This window comes from Carassius auratus, unplaced genomic scaffold, assembly GCF_003368295.1.
Source record: "Carassius auratus strain Wakin unplaced genomic scaffold, ASM336829v1 scaf_tig00216865, whole genome shotgun sequence".
Classification (NCBI taxonomy): domain Eukaryota; kingdom Metazoa; phylum Chordata; class Actinopteri; order Cypriniformes; family Cyprinidae; genus Carassius; species Carassius auratus.
In genome coordinates this window covers 221,872-243,518 of record NW_020528776.1, presented here as the reverse complement: position 1 = coordinate 243,518, position 21,647 = coordinate 221,872, and the positions used below count along the sequence as shown (strand labels likewise).

At 36.8% G+C, this 21,647-nt stretch overlaps 1 protein-coding gene across 1 annotated transcript in view; it reads left to right on the top strand.

Moving 5' to 3' along the window:
- Nucleotides 1–635: 635 nt before the first annotated feature.
- The window catches only part of LOC113099127 (uncharacterized), a 51,435-nt gene continuing 30,423 nt past the window's right edge, over nucleotides 636–21,647 (top strand). The window contains exons 1-2 of the mRNA XM_026264213.1: nucleotides 636–761; nucleotides 3,171–3,500. Coding sequence (XP_026119998.1) covers nucleotides 716–761; nucleotides 3,171–3,500 — 376 coding nt within the window. The 5' untranslated portion in view covers nucleotides 636–715. The remainder of the gene's footprint in view (nucleotides 762–3,170; nucleotides 3,501–21,647) is intronic.

Below are 21,647 nucleotides of genomic sequence, written 5' to 3'. Positions count from 1 at the left end.
ATAGAAAAGCTGTGGGGTATTGTGAAGAGGAAGATGTGATATGCCAGACCCAAGAATGCAGAAGAGCTGAAGGCCACTATCAGAGCAACCTGGGCTCTCATAACACCTGAGCAGTGCCACAGACTGATAAGAGTCCATGCCACGCCGCATTGCTGCAGTAATTCAGGCAAAAGGAGCACCAACTAAGTATTGTGCTGTGCATACTCATACTTTTCATGTTCATACATTCATTCATTCAAAATCCTTTCTTTGTATTGGTCTTAAGTAATATTCTAATTTTCTGAGATACTGAATTTGGGATTTTCCTTAGCTGTCAGTAATAATCATCAAAATTAAAAGAAATAAACATTTGAAATAGATCAGTCTGTGTGTAATGAATGAATATAATATACAAGTTTCACTTTTTGAATGGAATTAGTGAAATAAATCAACTATTTGAAGATATTCTAATTATATGACTAGTAGCACCTGTATATGACTTTCTTTCTTTCTGGACAAAAACAGAAATACTTTTAAGAAAAGTATCCATCTCTGAGAATCCACATAACACAAGTAAATTGTAACACAAGCCTGACACTTCAGGACATTTTCAAATAGTATGACGCAATACAACGAGCTCGCAGAAATCACGTGACTTGGACAGTAGAGTACTAGGCGAACCCGTAGTCAGTCGCTGCTGTCATTTAGTTTGGATGCTGTAAGATTCAACTTCAGAATGAGGAACAAATCGTTCACTATTTGGCTCTTATTCTTAGTGCACGGTGAGTCATATTTACTTGTACTAATTTAATAGCTACTTTCGTTTTCAATATCAACCGGAAATGCGCATTTGCTGTTCAATTCAATTTTTCTTCAGCGTTTTTTTAAACTGCACAATTGTAGGTAGGCCTATATTTTTTTTTCTTCAGCGTTTTTTAGCATACAAAGTTAACTTATATACAAACATATGTTGTCATAAATGACAATGTGAAATAATAACAGCACCACAAGAGTATTCTGTTTTATTAGTTATTATTATTATTATGCTTTTCTTTCTCTTTTAAAAAACAAACATACAGAGATACTTAAAGTCAAAAACCACAAACAAAATAGGGGAAACATAACAAATATACGTCATGGAGGGTAAAACATTAAATTCTACAAATGTATTTTTTTAAAATGTGTGTAAATGTGTGTTTCATTTTCTAAATTACAAAAAGAACATGTTGGTGAGACATCTTTTCTAAACTTGTTAATGTGTTACAGGGATAGTATCTATGCAATATCTTACAATGTATTTCCTTTGCCTTGTTTGGAAGTAATAAATTGTTAGTTGCCGAACATGAGTGGTTGGTTCTGTGTGTTGTTTGTGCAGATGTGTTTGATAGTGAACACTAGAGGGCGCAGACAGCGTGTGTTCATGATCGTGATTTCAGTCCTCTAGAGTCTAGATCATGGTTCCCAACTCTGGTCCTGGAGGAACCCAAACACTGCACATTTTGAATCCTTTTTAAACCTCCTTAATCAAACACATCTTATTCAGGTCATCAGCTAATTAGTAAAGACTTTTAGACCTGGGGAAAGTTCAAGCTCAAACCATTGTGCACTGTGTGTTTTGCTATGGTTTCCAAGCTTGAACAACACGTTTCCTGGAAATGGTGTGCCAATGGGGTTTGAGATACGTTTTCTCTTGTTTGGTGGGTGTGTCAAACCTGTCAGCCCAGTCAGCAGCAATGCATATAAACCACATGGTATGAGACAGCTCACACAATGTAATTAACATAAAAAGAAATTCAGGAGAGCATATTGTTTGTACGCTTAGCCTACATTAAAGGCAAAATAACTCAAATAATAAGAGCACAACTATACTTCTTGAAGTCTGTCTAAAAATCACTTTTGTAATTGCAATGTCTTCTGGTCCATATCCTTTCCTTAGAAAGGTGTGCTAGATGCTGATTAATGTAACATAAAATCATATTTATATATTTTGCTATAGTATTGTGGAGTGCCACTTTCATAAACTTTTCAATACTCATTACTTTCATTACTCATTACTTCATTACTTTTTCCATGACATATATTTCATCTAATTGTCCTGTGTTTGTATTCTTTAATAATTGCACTGTGCATGGAGCAGACCTGACTAACTTCTTCACTGCTGGTCATATGCTCTCCATATAACCATGAATGTGACAAATAAAAAATCTTCAGTTTCTACAAATCTCTTCACTTGATTGGGATGTTCTCTTTTATTCTGGATGGCAAGGGCAGTGACTGTAACATTGATGTTTTGCAGTGTTTAACACGTATTTATGCCGATCATATCAGGCTCTGAAAATTCTTCAAAAAGAACACAAAGAATGGTCTTCTCGGCTGCCATTTTTGCAACTCTTGTGTCATCAGAACATAAAGTTCAACACTCCACCGTTTCCATTTAATAAACTTTGTGCACCGTTTTTGTCAAGGCTGAAAGCAGCCCTGAAATTGGTGTGTCAGAGAAAGGAGACATGCAAAACGTGCAGTGTTGGGTCGCCTCCAGGACCAGGGTTTGGAATCACTGCTCTAGATCTACATAATTCTTAATGGTTAAACTGATGGCCTGTATCTCTGAAGAGCATTAAAACATTTGTATGGCTTCTTTACTATGTTTGAATAAAGTTGGAATAATATTTAACAATAACATATTAACATCAACATTTGACATTGGTTGTTTGGAATTTTTATGCAGTAGTTCTATGTATTTTATTCAGGCTGTACTATTCAGATGATTGTAACTCTGTATGTGTGTTACTTGTTCATGTTTTTCATTGCATGTGATATTTCTTCTGAAACAAAGCAGTTTTTACAGTTGCAGAGTTGTGAGGTTTAATACAAGACAATGCAATAGATAGGATATTTCAAGGAATACTCCACCGCAAAATGAAAATTTTGTCATTAATCACCTACCCCCATGTCATTCCAAACCCATACAAATGTATTTGGCAGTCTATGGGACAGTCTCAAATGGCCAGGTTTTCATCCAAAATATCTTAAACTGTGTTCCAAAGACAAACGGAGCTTTTACAGGTTTGGAACGACATGGGGGTAAGTGATTAATGACAAAATTTTCATTTAATTTACAGCAGGAATTGCTGCACTTGAAAATAATATCAGGATTATCAAAATGTATTTATTTATTTACCATATTCCAGGTGTGTTTGGTGCTGGTGAAGTGTCAGTGTCATTGATGGTGGGAGATAATGTCACTCTACTCACTGATGATAGTGAAACACAGGGAGCTGAGAAATTGATGTGGAGAATTCAAGGTGAAAACACATTCATAGCAATTATCGATAGAGAAACATCTGAAACCACTGTGCCTGGGAATGATGAAGAAAGATTCGGTGGCAGATTAGGTGTGAACAGTACGACTGGATCTCTGACCATCACAAACCTCAAAACCACAGACTCTAGAGTTTATGAACTACAGATCAAGACCGGCAGAGAGACCAAATCCAAGATATTCAATGTTGATGTCCGCGGTGAGTAACTCAGTGTGATCATTATGTGGATTAACTGTATGTCAAGATGCTTTAGAATAATAACAATAATCATTTATTAGTGTTTATTAATTTTGTTCAACCCCATTTGCAGAAAGTTGGGACATTTTGTAAAAGGCAATTAAAACAAGAATCTGTGATTTGTTAATTCTCTTGAACTTCTGTTTAACTGACAAAAACATTTCCAATGTTTTCACTGACCAATTTGATTATTTTTAATTTTGAATGGCTGCCAAACACTCACAAAAGGTTTGGACGGAGGCATGTTTACCACTGTGTCACATCAACTTTCCTTTCAATTATAATTGAATAATTTAGGAAATTAAGATACTAATTGTTTACAGATGTTCAAGGCACATTTTTGCTTATTACAAGACTTTAGCTGTTCAATAATCCATGTTCATCATTGTCTTATTCTCCTTTTCATGATGTGCCTGACAGTTACAATAAGGGACTGGACACAGACTTATGAATTTTAACTCTTAACCTTTTTTTCATATTTTTTTTTAATCATTATTATGATTATTATTATTATTATTTATTTTTTCATTTTTCATACAATTTTGGGAAGGGAAATGACATTCACATATTTCATATTACCTCCGTAGTAATGTGTATTTCAGAGTGAAACAAGATATTCCATATTTCATTACAAAAAAATGGCTGCCATAAGAAATTAATGGGATATACAAAATTCACATTGTACATGAAACATGTATTACATTAAAAATTAACCTAATGCATTATTAATTTAATATATTTTTTTTAACTGTTCGTGTTTATTCTCCAGCTGTGTTTGTTGTTGAGACAGATGTTGTGGAGTCAGTGTCAGTGATGGAGGGAGATTCTGTCACTCTACACACTGGTGTTACTGAAATACAGGGATCTGATCAGATTGTGTGGAAGTTTGGAGATAAAGTCATCCCTATCACTAACTTAAACAGTGCTGCTGACGGGGGATGGAGTGACATTCATCTGAACGAACAAACCAGAGATCTCACCATCAGTAACATCCGAAGAAATCAGTCTGGAGATTATAAAATGGAGATCAACACCCGCAGTATGATTTTACAGAGAAAATTACGTATAAATTCAAGTGGTGAGTCAATTCATTTGATCTAATGATTTAATATCTATTATTACACTTTGAAACTGTGATTACTTTAGTAAACAGTTACTATTTTCTATGATGGATTTCCATTTGTTTATCCGGTGGCAATCCTTGGAATCAATATATTAAAATGTTTATACTATAACAAATGTATCCATAGGCCTATGGCTCCATGTAGTAAGGTACAGCTCTAGTGGGGATAAATGTGAGCAGACCTGCAAAATGTGCTTTTCACTACTTCCAGTCCGCCCCCAGAAAATTTTTATAGGGGTGGTCAGAGGAGGCCACAGTAAATCTTGGGGTGGCACATCAAAATAAAGTAAAAAAAAATTAAGGGTTTGCAGTATTGACAAAAAAATGATCTGTGTCTGTGATTTCTGTGATTTTATCACTAACGATAAATTTCCAGTGAAAGAACGCACTATGGTATGTGATCTAGTCGAGACCATCATGTAATGTACGTGGCGTGCTCACTCTGTGTTTTGTTTGGACGGGGGAGGGTGAGGGGGAAGGGCTGCTACTCTGGTGGCGCCAATCTGCAATCTTTTTTGTTGGCTGCAGCAAGTGATGCATTTTTTTTTTTTTTTTTACTTCTTAAACTATTTTGAATTTACATTCTGCATTTAAATTAAAAGTACCCACTGCAAATCTTCCTAGGGGTGGTCTGTTTATAGCATTATTTGTGAAAGTTTAACTTCTGACAGCATTGACCTCTTAATGGCCAGTGTTTGCGTATTTCATTTCAATCTGTACCCTATAAGTTACTTGTTATACAGATCTCTGCACTAGTGTTAGACAGCGTTTTGATAGAGTTGATAACGTTTGACAGGTAATATATATTTTTTTTTTTTTCTTACCGAATGTCATAGATTGTCAGCAATACCCTCTTCATAGACTTTTTTTAGACCATCCCCTCTAGTGGTGCAGAAGATAAACCGTGTGTCATATATATTTTGACGGGATCGACGCTGGTTCGACTCCAGCTTTTGGCAAACTTTTGTGGCATCAGTTTTAATAATTCAAATTCAAATTTACCATCATTAATTATGGCATACTGTTTTATAATGTACTACAATACCGAGGTGCAGATAGCCACTTTTTGCAATAGCACTTAGTGTAATACTTAGTGTAAGCTGCTGCCTTTTTTGATTACTGCCAGACTAATGCCGGCGATGCAATGTTGCCAGATATTGTATATAATATATATATAAAATAAACAAAAAAATAGAAATAAATAAAATAAACCGAAATTATTTAACATATTTTGGAAATTAGATAAGATAAAGTTATTGCTGACCCTAAACCGCAACTACTGTACCTACATTTTAACTTTCTAAAGTGTCAAATTAACTGAAAAAACATTCATATGAGGAGTTTAGCAGCAAATTAGTCAATCAGAGAACAATTTTTATTTTTGAACATGAAAAATTTACCAGCCATGAGGCAGAGATGGGCTCTCAAGACTCATCTCGCTCAAGTCAAATTTTTTAGACTTCAGACTTGACTCAGACTCAACCTAAAATGACTCCAGACTTGGCTCGAGGAAAAGGACTTGTGAAAAATGTAAAAGCAACTCAAGTCTTTTATCCTTTTGTACTTAGCCCATATAACTGAAAAGACGGACCACATCCACACCCTGTCATCCTTCAGGACCGGGCTGCAAGCCATAGCACAACACCGTTTTAAGTGAGCAGCGCGTCAAAACAGCGGATCGGATCACATAACAAGCGCTCAGAGTCGTTTATGGTAGCTAAATATTTTTAAGGTCTATATCCACTAGTATTTTTTTTATCAAAAGCCAGACGCAATTTATTCGAGCCCTTTCAGCTCTGTGTGCTTTCTCTTCGGACACGCGCTGGTGCCATGTTCAAGAGCTGCAGATAACGTGGTTATTTTAACAACAACAGAAACAACAAAACACAAAACAGAAGAAAAAAACTAACACAACACAGAACAAAAAATAAATAAATATATAATAATGTCTACATTAATACTTGTTCAAAACACTTGTATATTATATTCATTCATTACACACAGACTGATATACTTCAAATGTTTATATTTTATTTTATTTTGATGATTATAACTGACAACTAAGGAAAATCCCAAATTCAGTATCCCAGAAAATTGTAATATTACTCGAGTACTCGATCACTGTTGCACATCCCTAGATCGCAGTAATGAATTAAGCTCGGATCTAACCGCCATGATTTTGCTGAGTGTATTGTCTGAGAAACAACGCTGATTGTCTCTAGTCAGATTCTGGAGCTGTGATTCCAATTCAACTATCTTTTTATGTTGGTTTTTCTGAAGGAAAGAGGCATATGAAATTGAGTTATTCCTTATAAATCCTTTAACTGCACTCCAAAGTGTTCGCGGATCATCCAGCCATATCGCCGGCAGCCATATCACCCTGGAGCCCAAGACCGGTTGCCCACTGAAGCTAAGCAGGGCTGAGCCTGGTCAGTACCTGGATGGGAGACCTCCTTAGAAAACTAGGTTGCGGCCGGAAGAGGTGCTAGTGAGGCCAGCAGGGGGTGCTCACCCTGTGGTCTGTGTGGGTCCTAGCACCCCAGTGTAGTGATGGGGACACTATACTGTCAACGAGCACCGTCCTTCGGATGAGACGTTAAACCGAGGTCCTGACTCTCTGTGGTCAATAAAAACCCCAGGATGTCTTTCGAAAAGAGTAGAGGTGTGACCTCGGCATCCTGGCTCAATTCGCCCATTGGCCTCTGACCATCATGGCCTCCTAACAATCCCCATATCTGCTGATTGGCTTCATCACTCTGTCTCCTCTCCACCAGTCAGCTGGTGTGTGGTGGGCGTTCTGGTGCAATATGGCTGCCGTCGCATCATCCAGGTGGATGCTGCACACTGGTGGTGGATGAGGAGATACCCCCTGACCATGTAAGTGCTTTGAGTGTCTAGAAAAGCGCTATATAAATGTAAGGAATTATTATTATTATTATCCACTGAGCCTTGGTTAATTTCAATAAACTTAGCAAAATTATTTCTGAATTGACTACAAAAGTTTTCATCTTGTAACAATTTAGGGTTAAATCGCCCATCTAGGCGCACGAGACGGTCGAGGGATCAAAGATAATCTGCACAAATTTCCATCATGATCAGACAAAGATAAGGAACAGATATCTGCATCACAAACAGCTGAAGATAAAGAAGTAGAAATGAAAATATAGTCAATTCGTGAATAGGATTTATGAGTAGCAGAAAAGAAAGTGAAAGACTTAGCAGAAGGATTTAGTAAACGCCAAGTACCCACCAATGAAGACGAGGTTACACATTGCCTGTTTGTCAGAACACAAGGCTTGAGAGTGTGATTCCTTTGGTCCAGATCTATCTAGGACATGCGACATTACAGAATTGGTGTCTGCACCTAATACAATTTCAAAATCTGAAAATTTTAAAAGATAGGAAGACAAAACAGAGAAAAAAGTAGGTTCAGGAGTACAAAGGGCATAAACTGAAATAAATACAATATTCCTATTCTCCACTATTGTTTTTATATGTGTTATTCTACCGTCTGGATCACAACCTTTATCTAAAATAGTAAGATTTAAAGTCCTCCGCACCAATATTAGAACACCCTTGGTTTTAGAATCCGAAGATGAATGAGAAACTACTTCATAAAACTTATTATTACACCTGTGTACATCCTCCTCTTTCAAATGGGATTCTTGAACTAACACTATATCAATCTTTCTCCTTCGCAAAAAATCCAGAAAACCTGTACGTTTGTGTGGGCCATTTAGGCCATTAATATTACAACTTAGAATATTAAGGTCAGTCATAGGTATCGAACAGCATTACTACATAATAAAACAAAATACAAATTTTAAAACAAAACCAGTTGAGTCTACCATCAAACCACCCCCATCCCCACCCTTCCCATCAGTTTTCAAAAATATATTAACATATTTCCATAAACTATGGCAGACCAAACCAAGAACGAACCTTGATCTGCCAGCACCCCTTAATATGATCCGTGGCGTCAACAAAAACCTGCACATTACAGAAGCACCAACATTGGCCCCAAAGTCACATTTTGACTAGATAGTATCTGTTGAAAAAAATAATAATAATAATACTAATAATAAAAATATAAAGAAATAAGTAAATAAAAATAAATAAATAAATAAAATAATAATTATAATAAAAATAAAAATAAATAAAATTAAAATAAATAATAAGAATAAATTAATTAATTAATTAAAACAAGAGAGAAGGAATACAACGAACATAAATATTATACCACCGTGATCAGTAAGCGATACTGTATGTTTAATGAAACTATATAGTAACTAAGTTCAGAAGTAAATATTAGAGTAAACAGTGAAAGACACGGTCGCCTAAGAGCATCTCTTCTCCAATTAGATAGCAAGCGCCCAGCTGGAGTTCAGTGAGAGTTGGAGGATGAATGGGATCTGAAAAACACTCTTGCTTCTTCTGCAGAATATAACAATTTAGGTTCACCCTGATTGAGAATGACCTTCAGCGTTGCAGGATAGAGAAGAAAATTCTGGATGCCTGCCTCTCTCATTTCCTTTCTTACTGGCGCGAATGCACTTCTTCTTTTTGCGGTGGCCGGCGAAAAATCTGGAAAGAAAGACAGCGTTGCTCTGTCGGATGTTTTCACCGGGGCGTGAAGTCTGGCGGCCCGCAAAATGAGCTCCCTGTCCGTCTACCGCAACAATTTAAAGATAAAAACCCGTGGTTTAACGCGATCTGAGGAGAGCCTGGCAGGAAACTCCTGCAATTTTAAGTTGCGACTTACCATCCTGCTCGGCCGCCCTCTCCCCATCAAGTCCGCCCGTAGTAGCCACACCCTCACACCAGCAAGGCAAGTAGGCTTCTAAAAGTTAGGCTAACGATAACGTTAGTGTCTGGCCAACGCTATCTCACGGCCAATTCGTGCGTATTTTATGAGGTGGCTTTTTCGTACGAATTTGTACGACCTCACTCGTACGATTTTATACGATTTGTCTAAACCCCAGTGCCGGTTAGGTTTAGGGGCGGGGTTAGGTGTAGGTCATTCGTACAAATTCATACGAATTGTGCAACTCATAAAATACGTACGATTTGGCAACAATTTATACGAGTGTGGTCGTACGAATTCGTACGAATAAGCCACCTTGTGAAAAATGTACGAATTGCCGTCTGGCCGTCTATATACACATTTTCTGGAGGGAAAATAATATTGGCAGTATGCAGAGCAGAGTTAACTTATGATAGCGTTTGATGTGTTATATGAGGGGATAGGGTTCAGCAGCCTAGCACAAACGCCGTTCCCCAAGAAGACCTGTCACGACCTCCGCTAGACCTGTCATCAATAGATGAGGCTGCAAGCCAGCCCAAACTCCGTACATTCCCAGCCACACACATATAGGGGAAAGATAGGAGTTTTTCTTACAGGTGGTACTCAAAATTTCCGTGGCTGGAATACAGCATCTCAAGAGCTTTTTGGAACTACTTGACCTGGTTTCTAAATATGATCCAGAAATAAAAAGGCGACTGGATGAATTACCCAAGAATGGAAAACTACCCCAACACGCTATACAAAATGAGATACTGGAAATTGCAGCATCACTCCTTGTCAAAAAAATAAAGCCAGATTTGCATGATGAGCCGGACACATATTATGCGATTTTAGCAGATGAGTGCAAAGACTTGTCAAAACGAGAGCTAGTGGCAGTATGCATCAGATACCTGAACAACGGCACCTTGAAAGAACGGGCTGTGGGATTTGTGGAAATGGACAACATGATGGCAGATGCTATATCAGTTAAGATTTTGGAAGTGCTGGAGCCATTGCAGCTGGACCCGGGGCTGTGCGTCGGATTTGGGTTTGACGGCGGATCAGTCATGTCGGGGAACAGAGGAGGGGTACATGTGATACTGAAGAAGACGTTTCCCCAAGCTTTATATGTGCATTGTAACTCACATAAACTTAACCTTGTCCTGTGCACAGCAGCTAAAGTGTCCCCTGGCATTTCAACGTTTTTCGGTATTATAAACAGCTTGCATAACTTTATGACTGGGGCGCACAGACATGCCAAATTTCTGGAAATTCAAAAGCAGATGCCACCAGAGCAAAAAAACACTGGAGCTGGAGAGATCCTGTGATGTGAGGTGGAGCTCATGGTCAAATGCAGTCAGTAAAGTGTTGATGCTCCTGGGACCTATTTTTGAGACCCTCGCCACATTCTCCGAAAGTTCTGGCCAAACAAAAATTGAAGCTGACTCCCTACTGCACCAAATGCAAACAAAAAAGTTTTTGTTTCTGCTTGTCACATTCAACCAGTTATTTGAAGTCAGCGACTACGCCACTAAGGGCTTGCAATCTTCCACACTATCAGTTACAGATTGTATTGATCTGATTAAAGGGCTCAAGGATAGCTACACAAAATTCAGGAATGAAAATGATGCATTTGATAAAGTAATGGCACTGACAGATGAGCTGATGAATAAACATGAGATTGTGCGCTGGGATATCAGTGGATCACGCAAGAGGAAGTTGCCGGCCAGGTTAGCCAATACGCACGTTGATTCTACTCTGGGTAAATCATCACCTGTACAGCAAAACTCCGACCTACAGAAATTATGGAATGACATACTGGACAAGCAGATGATGGAGCTGAACACTCGTTTCAAGCCCGACACATATGGCTTTATGAGCGCCGCTGCTGACTGCCTTCCATGGTCAGACACCTTTGGTGACAAGGCTCTCATCCGGCCCGCCTGCCTGCACTTTTCCATTCCCGTGGTGGAAGAGGAGCACACTGTGTTTGTGCAGCAGCTTAAAAGAAAGGCAAAGGCCAACAAGATCAGAAACGAGAAAAAAGAAACACTCGTAGAAGTTCTCGACGCATGCCCCCGTGATATTTTCCCCAACATGAACAGTCTCCTGCGCGCCCTCCTCACATTGCCCATGACGACATGTACTGTGGAGAGACTCTTTTCAGCTGTCAATCGGATAAAAACAGGCACCAGGGCAACAATGTTGACAGACAGACTGAACTCTTTGTCCCTGCTTTCATTTGAAAGGGAATTGTCTGATTCACTGGAATATCAAGACATTCTTGCTGTGTTCAGCACGAAACCCCGCCGTCTCCTGCTGTAACAAGCCCCAAGTCCCACAAGCAAGTTTGAACTGAATTGTGTGCATTGTGTGATTTATTATGCTATCTCGCATTGTTATGTAGTTGTTTATATGGTTAGATATGTTATTCATTTAATTATTCTGAAGAAATAAGCTACAGGAGAAATAATTTTGTATAGTTTTCCTGCTGTTTGTGTTTAGCAGCTGTGTCAGATTCAATGCTGCTGTAATTTCATGTCGATACAGTTCTTTTTGTCATTCTGAATTTATAAGAAACAATTAAATAATTTTGGACAGTTCCCTGCCCGCCGTGTTGTGTAAATAAATGGAGAGAGAAACAGAACCTCCAAAGATATAATTCCGTTTCAGTCTTTTTGTTTATTGAACGTTCATAGGAGATAAATGAAGTTAGCTTACTGCCAACAATTAAGGTGTATTTCTTTGTCCGCTTGCCTTCAGCAAGTTCCACTTCAATCTCTTTGCCTGTCAGAGACGGGAGCCACGCCGGTAGCGATCTCTTCAAAAAGCCCATAGGGTCGTCTTTTTCGGACCCTTCAGGTAATCCAACCAGACGCAGATTGCAGCGCCTATTGCGATCCTGTAAATCAACAACCTGTTGCTCGAGCGCTGCTACTCGCCTATCGTGATCCGCGACAACTTTCTTTTGTTCTCTCATCTCCCCTGTAAGAACATCCATTTTGGAGCATAGCGATTGAAAAACTGACATGTGAGAAGCGAACTCGTTCCGCATCGCTGACAACTCAGATCTTAGAATTTCCTCAAAGTGTGCAACAGTATTCGCCATCTTATCCACCATATCATCCGTGGTCGGTGGTTTAGATTTATTCTTAATCGGAGAATCCGACGGAGACATCTCTTGCTGCTTCCGATTGCCAGACATTAGGAAAAGTGTTGTTATTGAAATAAGCTTAAAATAAAACGAAAAAATCAGCAAAAAGGGGCCAAACGTATGGAACTCTACTCAAGTGCGACTAGGTTCATGAGCACGTCACGTGACTCCCTCAAATATTTATTAAAGAGACATCCTCAGTTTCTGTAAATCTGTATTGAAACAGTATACATTATCAAAAAGCCCTGTCAGTGTCCACAATATTAATTTGATTTGACTTGACAGGTGTTCATAAGCAGCTCCATAGAGCCTATTACAATTGTGTTGTTTAAACATTTTTTTTTTTTTTTTTGCTGTGCTATTTCAATTAATTCAAACCTCTTGTTATGGTATTCCTCCATTAGGGGGCTATCCCAGGAGATCCACACGTTTTTGTTCAACTTATCTCTGTTCTACATAAACCAAACTATTGCGACATTCAGACCTTGAGGAGCCACAAAGCCTTACGGCTGCTTTTGCTTTTGCGCTATATTACATAAACAGGATTCACTCCTTTGTTTTCCCACCATGCTTCTTTATGTGAGGGTGCTCTCTGGATAATTTAATTAGGGACTTAGCCAATCTGTCACTGTTTTTCTGCCGTCAAGTCTAAAATATTTACCTTTACCATTCAAACAACAAAGTGTTAACTTGTTAAAATTTAGACCCTCATTTAAATTTAGGCATGGATTTTAAACCCATTTTGGACGGGAAACTTAAATTTCACAAATCCAATCATATAAACACTCTTTAACATATTAATCCAGAGAGTGATTTAAATCAGTATTATAAAAGACAAAACAAGTCATTATTACCAGTAGCAGACAGAGCTGGATAACCCATCCACTTAAAGCTTGTCCCATGTTTGGCATTGTCTTTTCATTAGTTTCACTCAGAATTATCGACTTCTGTAAAGTAATTTCACTTAACACATCTGTAATGATAAAACACTCATTCCAGAGGTTAGTGACTCAATATACACAAAGCAGAAACAGAATTGTCCTCCAAAATATACAGTAGTCATCCTCATGCGTGCACATACTTAACATAAATATTTAACATCTCATATTCAAGGTTTGCTTTTGGTGTTAAATCGGAAGGATTTAAACTAAAAAAATAATAATAAATAATAATAAAATTCTGTATGTTTTACCTAGTTTGTTCCTAGTCTCTTATCTAGTATGAAAGTTTGCCTGTTCATAAATGATTTTTATTTTGAGAAAAATCAGCTGGGTTGTTTTGGTCTTAAAATCATTGCTCTGATTTGGTTACTCTTACTTAGCAGGCCAATAAGAGAAGCAGAGCACCATCCCTGCCTCCACTCAAGCACTCTCTCTCTCTCTTACTGTGCAAAATATTAGTTATTTATTTATTTGACACTTTTCACCAAACTTAAACTTAGACTATAATATCAAATTCATTACAACATATAACCCTTAATCATTTAATTAGGTTAAAAATGTCCAAGTTTCTATATCTCAAATCTCAGTTAAGAATGTTTAAAATACATATACATGTTGCATCAAGTTGTGGACGCTTGTCACAACAATCAATCAAGGAATGCGGTTGCTGGTGATCAGGTCTGGAGGAGCTCACATTTTGAGGCAGATTGCTGTACTTCCTACTGTTCCCCTCTTAATGATGCTCTAGGCCTATCAAGCATCCGCTCAACTCCACTACCATCTCACATATAACACCTCCCTTCTGGGCAGGTGCCCAGTGGCGGTGACCCCCTGCCTTAGGTTGTCCCCTATTGGCCAGAAGAGGATCTTACCCGTCATTGAGAAATCACCCCATGCACACTGGTAACCACTCTTTCCCGTTGCAACATCCTCTACAGTCTTCTTCCAGAATCCAGTATTTCCTGCAGCTTAGGAAAGGTGCACTCAAGAACTATGAGAGCCATTGACAGCACCTTCTAGTGTTAAAACATTGAAAAATGTTAATCAAACTAATATTTAATTGCTAAAATCAATTGGATACCTCCAAACTATCATGCTGAGATTACTCAGTGAATTAATTTTTCACACCCGTCAATTCATTGTAATTTTCTGTTGCTTCTGTAGCTGTAGCCATCAGGCCCCGTATGATGGTGGAGACTAAAAATAAGACAGATAAGTTACTGGTCATAGAACAAATAGCAATACAACGGTTTAACTATTCAAAATGATTACATCTATAGCCCAGGGTCTGTATTATGATTTTAAAGACCTCATGTCTCTTCAACAATTGCTCCTACACTGAAAAAAGTAATAAGTAAATTTACTTAATTTTTATTTGGCAAGTTTTTGCACAAGCATTTTTCAAGTAAATTTAACACATTTGGAAATTAAGTAAATCTACTTAACTAAGTTAAGTAAAAAAAAAATAATAATAATAATAATAAGTACATTTTATTGAGTAAAATTTAATTAAATAATATTAAATTAATGGATTTAGCAGACACTTTTATCCAAAGCAACTTACAGTGCATTCAGGCTAACAATTTTCACCTATCATGTGTTCCCGGGGAATCGAACCCCCAACCTTGCACTTGCTAATGCAATGTTCTACCACTGAGCTACAGGAACACTTCAAGATGTTGTGAAAAATAAGTTTCACTTACTTACTTTTTTATTTTGGAAATGTTTTTACACTAACAAAAAAGCCCGAAACAGATATTGTAGAAATTTCTAAATGTAAAATTATTTTTTTCAAAAAAGTTTTATCAAATGAGGGTAAATAAGTCTCTCACTTCTGTCCCTTTAAACCAGTTTACAGCAAAGACAGCACGAAGGACTGGATGCACATGATAAATATTCTGCAATTAAGAAAACAGACAAAAGAAATAGCACTGTAAAACCCGATAAGTAAACTTTACTCAAACCGTTTGATTAAACAGATTGCCTTGATTTAAACCATGTAAGTTTTAAAACTTTGCATTCAAGTAATTAAGTGATTAACTAAGTGCTGATTGAGCTTTAGTGATGAACAGCTGCTGTTAACAAACAGAATCACTGAATAAAAGAGAAACACAAGAACTACTACAACTGACTTCAGACACAGACTTAGATGAAATCAACTGAAATAAAATACATGAAATCTCTCAAGATCTGATTAAACAACCCCACAAACAGCATCACCAGCTCCACTTATTAATAACCAGACTGACTTTATTTCTGTCAGACGTCTACAGAAGATCTTATTGAGAATGAACTAAGGTTTAGATCTTGATTTATTGTTTCATTTGAAGTAACCATGTTAGAGATCAGTGTTTGCTTTAGTTGAGCTCTTGACCCTTGACTTCTGTCTTAGTCTTTTCTCTGGCTGTTATAACCATGTGTTTCTAAAACACATTTGTTATAACTCAAAAGCCCAGAAGAAATGCCATCAGGTGTTAACCTGTACCTAGGTGTAGGTTTTTATACTTTATATTGGTGATGATAATCATCAATTATTGAACTGTACAGAGTCTAATCTCTGATGAAGTAGGTGTTGTGTACTTAGTAGAAGCGATTCTAGTAAAAGTGACATTATTAAGAGCCAGTGATTCTGTGACAATCAGTTAAAATAAAAATGACTTTCTAAACATTTTTGTACACATACATTTTTCTTCTATGCCAGTTCGTCAAACACAGACATTAATAATCAGAATATGAACCTCTACAATGGTGACGAAAAAAACATGCTGCAATGCATTCTGGGTACTATTGTAGTACAAAACTCATCCATGGCTCCCAGCATGCTCTGCAGCATTTTTTTTAATGGTCACCATTGTTGAGGTTCATAATCTGATTATTGATGTCTGTGTGTGACAGTTTGACACCATAGAAGACCACACTGTTTGAAAAGTCATTCATATTAACTGATTATCACAGAAGCACTGGCTCTTAGAATCACTCAAATTACACAACACTTATTTTATCAGAGATTAGACACAGTACAGTTCAATAATTGATGATTATCATCACCGATATAAAGTATGAAAACCTACACCTAGGTACAGATTTACACCTGATGGCATTTCTTCTGGGCTTCTGGTTTACAACAAACGTGTTTTAGAAACACACGGTTATAACAGCCAGAGAAAAGACTAAGACAGAAGTCAAGGGTCAAGAGCCCAACTAAAGCAGACACTGATCTCTAACATGGTTACTTCAAATGAAACAATAAATCAACATCTAAACCTTAGTTCATTCTCAATAAGATCTTCTGTAGACGTCTGACAGAAATAAAGTCAGTCTGGTTATTAATAAGTGGAGCTGGTGATGCTGTTTGTGGGTTGTTTAATCAGATCTTGAGAGATTTCATGTATTTTATTTCAGTTGATTTCATCTAAGTCTGTGTCTGAAGTCAGTTGTAGTAGTTCTTGTGTTTCTCTTTTCTTCAGTGATTCTGTTTGTTAACAGCAGCTGTTCATCACTAATTCACAATCAGCACTTAGTTAATCACTTAATTACTTAAATGAAAAGTTTTAAAACTTACATGGTAAAGGCAAACGGTTTGAGTAAAGTTTACTTATCGGGTTTTACAGTGCTATTTCTTTTGTCTGTTTTCTTAATTGCAGAATATTTATCATGTGCATCCAGTCCTTCGTACTGTCTTTGCTGTAAACTGGCTTAAAGGGACAGAAGTGAGAGACTTATTTACCCTCATTTGATAAAACTTTTTTGAAAAAAATTATTTTACATTTAGAAATTTCTAGAATATCTGTTTCGGGTTTTTTATTAGTGTAAAAACTTTTCCAAAATAAAAAAGTAAGTAAGTGAAATTTTCACTTATTTTTCACAAAATCTTGAAGTGGTCCTGTAGCTCAGTGGTAGGACATTGCATTAGAAAGTGCAAGGTTGGGGGTTCGATTCCCCGTGAACACATGATAGGTGAAAATTGTTAGCCTGAATGCACTGTAAGACGCTTTGGATAAAAGTGTCTGCTAAATGCATTAGTTTAATATTATTTAATTAAATTTTACTCAATAAAATATACTTATTCGTTTTTTTTTTTTTTTTTTACTTAACTTAGTTAAGTAGATTTACTTAATTTCCAAATGTGTTAAATTTACTTGAAAAATGCTTGTGCAAAAACTTGCCAAATAAAAATTAAGTAAATTTACTTATTACTTTTTTCAGTGTAAATTGTTATTCATTATTTTTATAATCTCTTATTTCTTACATGCATTGGGCAGTTGAAAATTTAACTACCAATTGCCCTCTTAATGCATTAAATCTGAACTCTTTTTATCATGCCCTTTAGCATCTCAGTGCCTATGATTTGACTGAAACACTGTGCTGTACTATAAATAGCTGATCACTTAAACACAGGCTCAGATAACGGCATTTTAGCTGACTTTGAATGAGAGAGAGAACTCTGAGGGATTCCGTTTATGTTACTTGTTTACAACTTTATAATCTCATAAACAAACAATAATTTTCTTTTATCTTCTTTTTTTTATGATGCTGCGTGGCAATCCAACAATAAAATTACTCTTTTGGCCAAACATTAGTAAATATAGGATTTACAAATTTTCCACTCAGAACATGTCTCTGGTATTTTATTGCTTAAGCCAGAGTCATGGTGGGGGCCAGCATGAGATAAAAACAACTGCTTCATTGCAGTCAAAGCAATCTTATCTTTTAAAGCAAAACATAAGCTTCTAAGTTTTTCCAAAATGCTACTGCCAATTTGTGTGCCTATACAGTTTTTCTTTCAACAATTATGGAACTATAACAGATCTTATGGTATCATTCTTTGTTATTTAAACCTATGCACAAAGAATCAGATTAAATCATCACTCAATTACTTCTGGGATAATTTTTAACAAATCAGCACACATATTTAAAAAAAAATGTTTTTATCTCTCTGGTTCTTTCTAAGTTTAAAGCCAATCAAGTTTTTGTTTTAACATTACAATCAGAATCAAAGCTCAGACTGAGAGAATATTTTAAGAGAATATTTTAAGAGAATATTTTTAAAGTCAGAGCTTCAGAGCCAAACTGTTTACAGCATTTGCTCTCTTCTGTTTCATTATTTCTATCAGGGCTGACCAGGCTACCTAATTTGTCAGTCATATTTCTATCATATCACTTGAGGCAGCGATCTTACCAACAGCACTTGACTTCTGCGTGATGAAACTGCAAAGTATATTCCAGAATTTCCATATACTGGTCCAATCCAATCAGGGTCATGAAAACTAAATTTAAGATCTTCCGGGGTTGTTCCTGATGCATCCCAGATCAATCAATACTTTCCCTTTGCATATATCCCTATATTTTTATAGGTGCACATATGAATTATCACTATTTATTTATTTTTAAACACTAATTTTGGATACTCTGTTCCCTAACCACTGACCTGGCCCTTTTCTAAGCTTGGGGCGCCCCCGTCTATAATGGTGGGTGATCGAGAGTTGGAAGAGCGAGTTATGACTAGAACCCCCGTCTAGCGTCTTACATTCTTATCGGGATTTCCCATACCCCTACCTTGGCTTACCCGGCCATAAATGCACTGCCCTTTATGGCCTCTTGTGCTTTTCGGCTCTCTGTGCTTGACCCAGCACTGCCTATTTACGGCCCTACGTGTCCCTTGTCCCTCAGTGCTTGACCCAGCACTGCCCTTTACGGGTTCACATGCCTGTTAAGAATGCGTTTTTGTCCCCCCCTGGACTGTGCACACCTAGAAAAAATTAACGTCTCTCTCTAAGACCTATAGGTGTGCACTTGTACCCCCTGTTACTGTACACATCTTTAAATATATCTTATCCTAAGACCTACCGATGTGCCCTTGTACCCCTTTTACTCACAAGGTTACTTCATTTACAGGTGTACCGTGACACCAATTTACCTACTCCACCCCGGAGCTGGTGTCTACCCCCTCACGTCAGAGTGAGTCTATCGTTCCTCCTCCTCTCGACCCCCTCCACTTACAGACAGTCCCTAACCAATAATATTAAATATAAAATCTTTCCTACCTTGGTTTGATGATTGATCAGGGATGTCACCAAAGAACGATTGCCCGCATTCTCCACCATTAAATGTAGGGGAATTTACAGTTAAAACCCAAGGACCAGATATTTGGCAATGAAGACCAGGAGTCAGAGATGAGTTCAATTAATAATAACAATTTTACTTGAAGAAAATAGTTTGCAATTTCATCAGCAGAAGTCAGCTTCAATACTCTCGACGGAGTTCGTAGGCCGCCCCCGTACAACTCAAAATCAACCACAGTTATACCCTGACAGAGGATACTAATTGTGTCAATACATAAGTCAACAAAATTCTGATTGGTTCCAAAACCTAGATAAACTCTCCAAAGACGTACACAGCAAAATCTCCAGTGTTAATTTAACACTCTGAGTGTGGACTCATATAAACACTGAAGCAGTGTTGAAGTTAATTAGATAATTAAGAAGTTAATTGAGTTATGATTGACCATTATTGAAGACACCTGATGTTAACAAGCAGACTCACCAAACGAGAAAATCACAATTTGTGTGTCACTATTATAGTGGTCAGTGTTTCGTACTGTCCTTCGTACTGTCTTTGCTGTAAACTGGCTTAAAGGGACAGAAGTGAGAGACTTATTTACCCTCATTTGATAAAACTTTTTTGAAAAAAATTATTTTACATTTAGAAATTTCTAGAATATCTGTTTCGGGTTTTTTATTAGTGTAAAAACTTTTCCAAAATAAAAAAGTAAGTAAGTGAAATTTTCACTTATTTTTCACAAAATCTTGAAGTGGTCCTGTAGCTCAGTGGTAGGACATTGCATTAGAAAGTGCAAGGTTGGGGGTTCGATTCCCCGTGAACACATGATAGGTGAAAATTGTTAGCCTGAATGCACTGTAAGACGCTTTGGATAAAAGTGTCTGCTAAATGCATTAGTTTAATATTATTTAATTAAATTTTACTCAATAAAATATACTTATTCGTTTTTTTTTTTTTTTTTACTTAACTTAGTTAAGTAGATTTACTTAATTTCCAAATGTGTTAAATTTACTTGAAAAATGCTTGTGCAAAAACTTGCCAAATAAAAATTAAGTAAATTTACTTATTACTTTTTTCAGTGTAAATTGTTATTCATTATTTTTATAATCTCTTATTTCTTACATGCATTGGGCAGTTGAAAATTTAACTACCAATTGCCCTCTTAATGCATTAAATCTGAACTCTTTTTATCATGCCCTTTAGCATCTCAGTGCCTATGATTTGACTGAAACACTGTGCTGTACTATAAATAGCTGATCACTTAAACACAGGCTCAGATAACGGCATTTTAGCTGACTTTGAATGAGAGAGAGAACTCTGAGGGATTCCGTTTATGTTACTTGTTTACAACTTTATAATCTCATAAACAAACAATAATTTTCTTTTATCTTCTTTTTTTTATGATGCTGCGTGGCAATCCAACAATAAAATTACTCTTTTGGCCAAACATTAGTAAATATAGGATTTACAAATTTTCCACTCAGAACATGTCTCTGGTATTTTATTGCTTAAGCCAGAGTCATGGTGGGGGCCAGCATGAGATAAAAACAACTGCTTCATTGCAGTCAAAGCAATCTTATCTTTTAAAGCAAAACATAAGCTTCTAAGTTTTTCCAAAATGCTACTGCCAATTTGTGTGCCTATACAGTTTTTCTTTCAACAATTATGGAACTATAACAGATCTTATGGTATCATTCTTTGTTATTTAAACCTATGCACAAAGAATCAGATTAAATCATCACTCAATTACTTCTGGGATAATTTTTAACAAATCAGCACACATATTTAAAAAAAAATGTTTTTATCTCTCTGGTTCTTTCTAAGTTTAAAGCCAATCAAGTTTTTGTTTTAACATTACAATCAGAATCAAAGCTCAGACTGAGAGAATATTTTAAGAGAATATTTTAAGAGAATATTTTTAAAGTCAGAGCTTCAGAGCCAAACTGTTTACAGCATTTGCTCTCTTCTGTTTCATTATTTCTATCAGGGCTGACCAGGCTACCTAATTTGTCAGTCATATTTCTATCATATCACTTGAGGCAGCGAT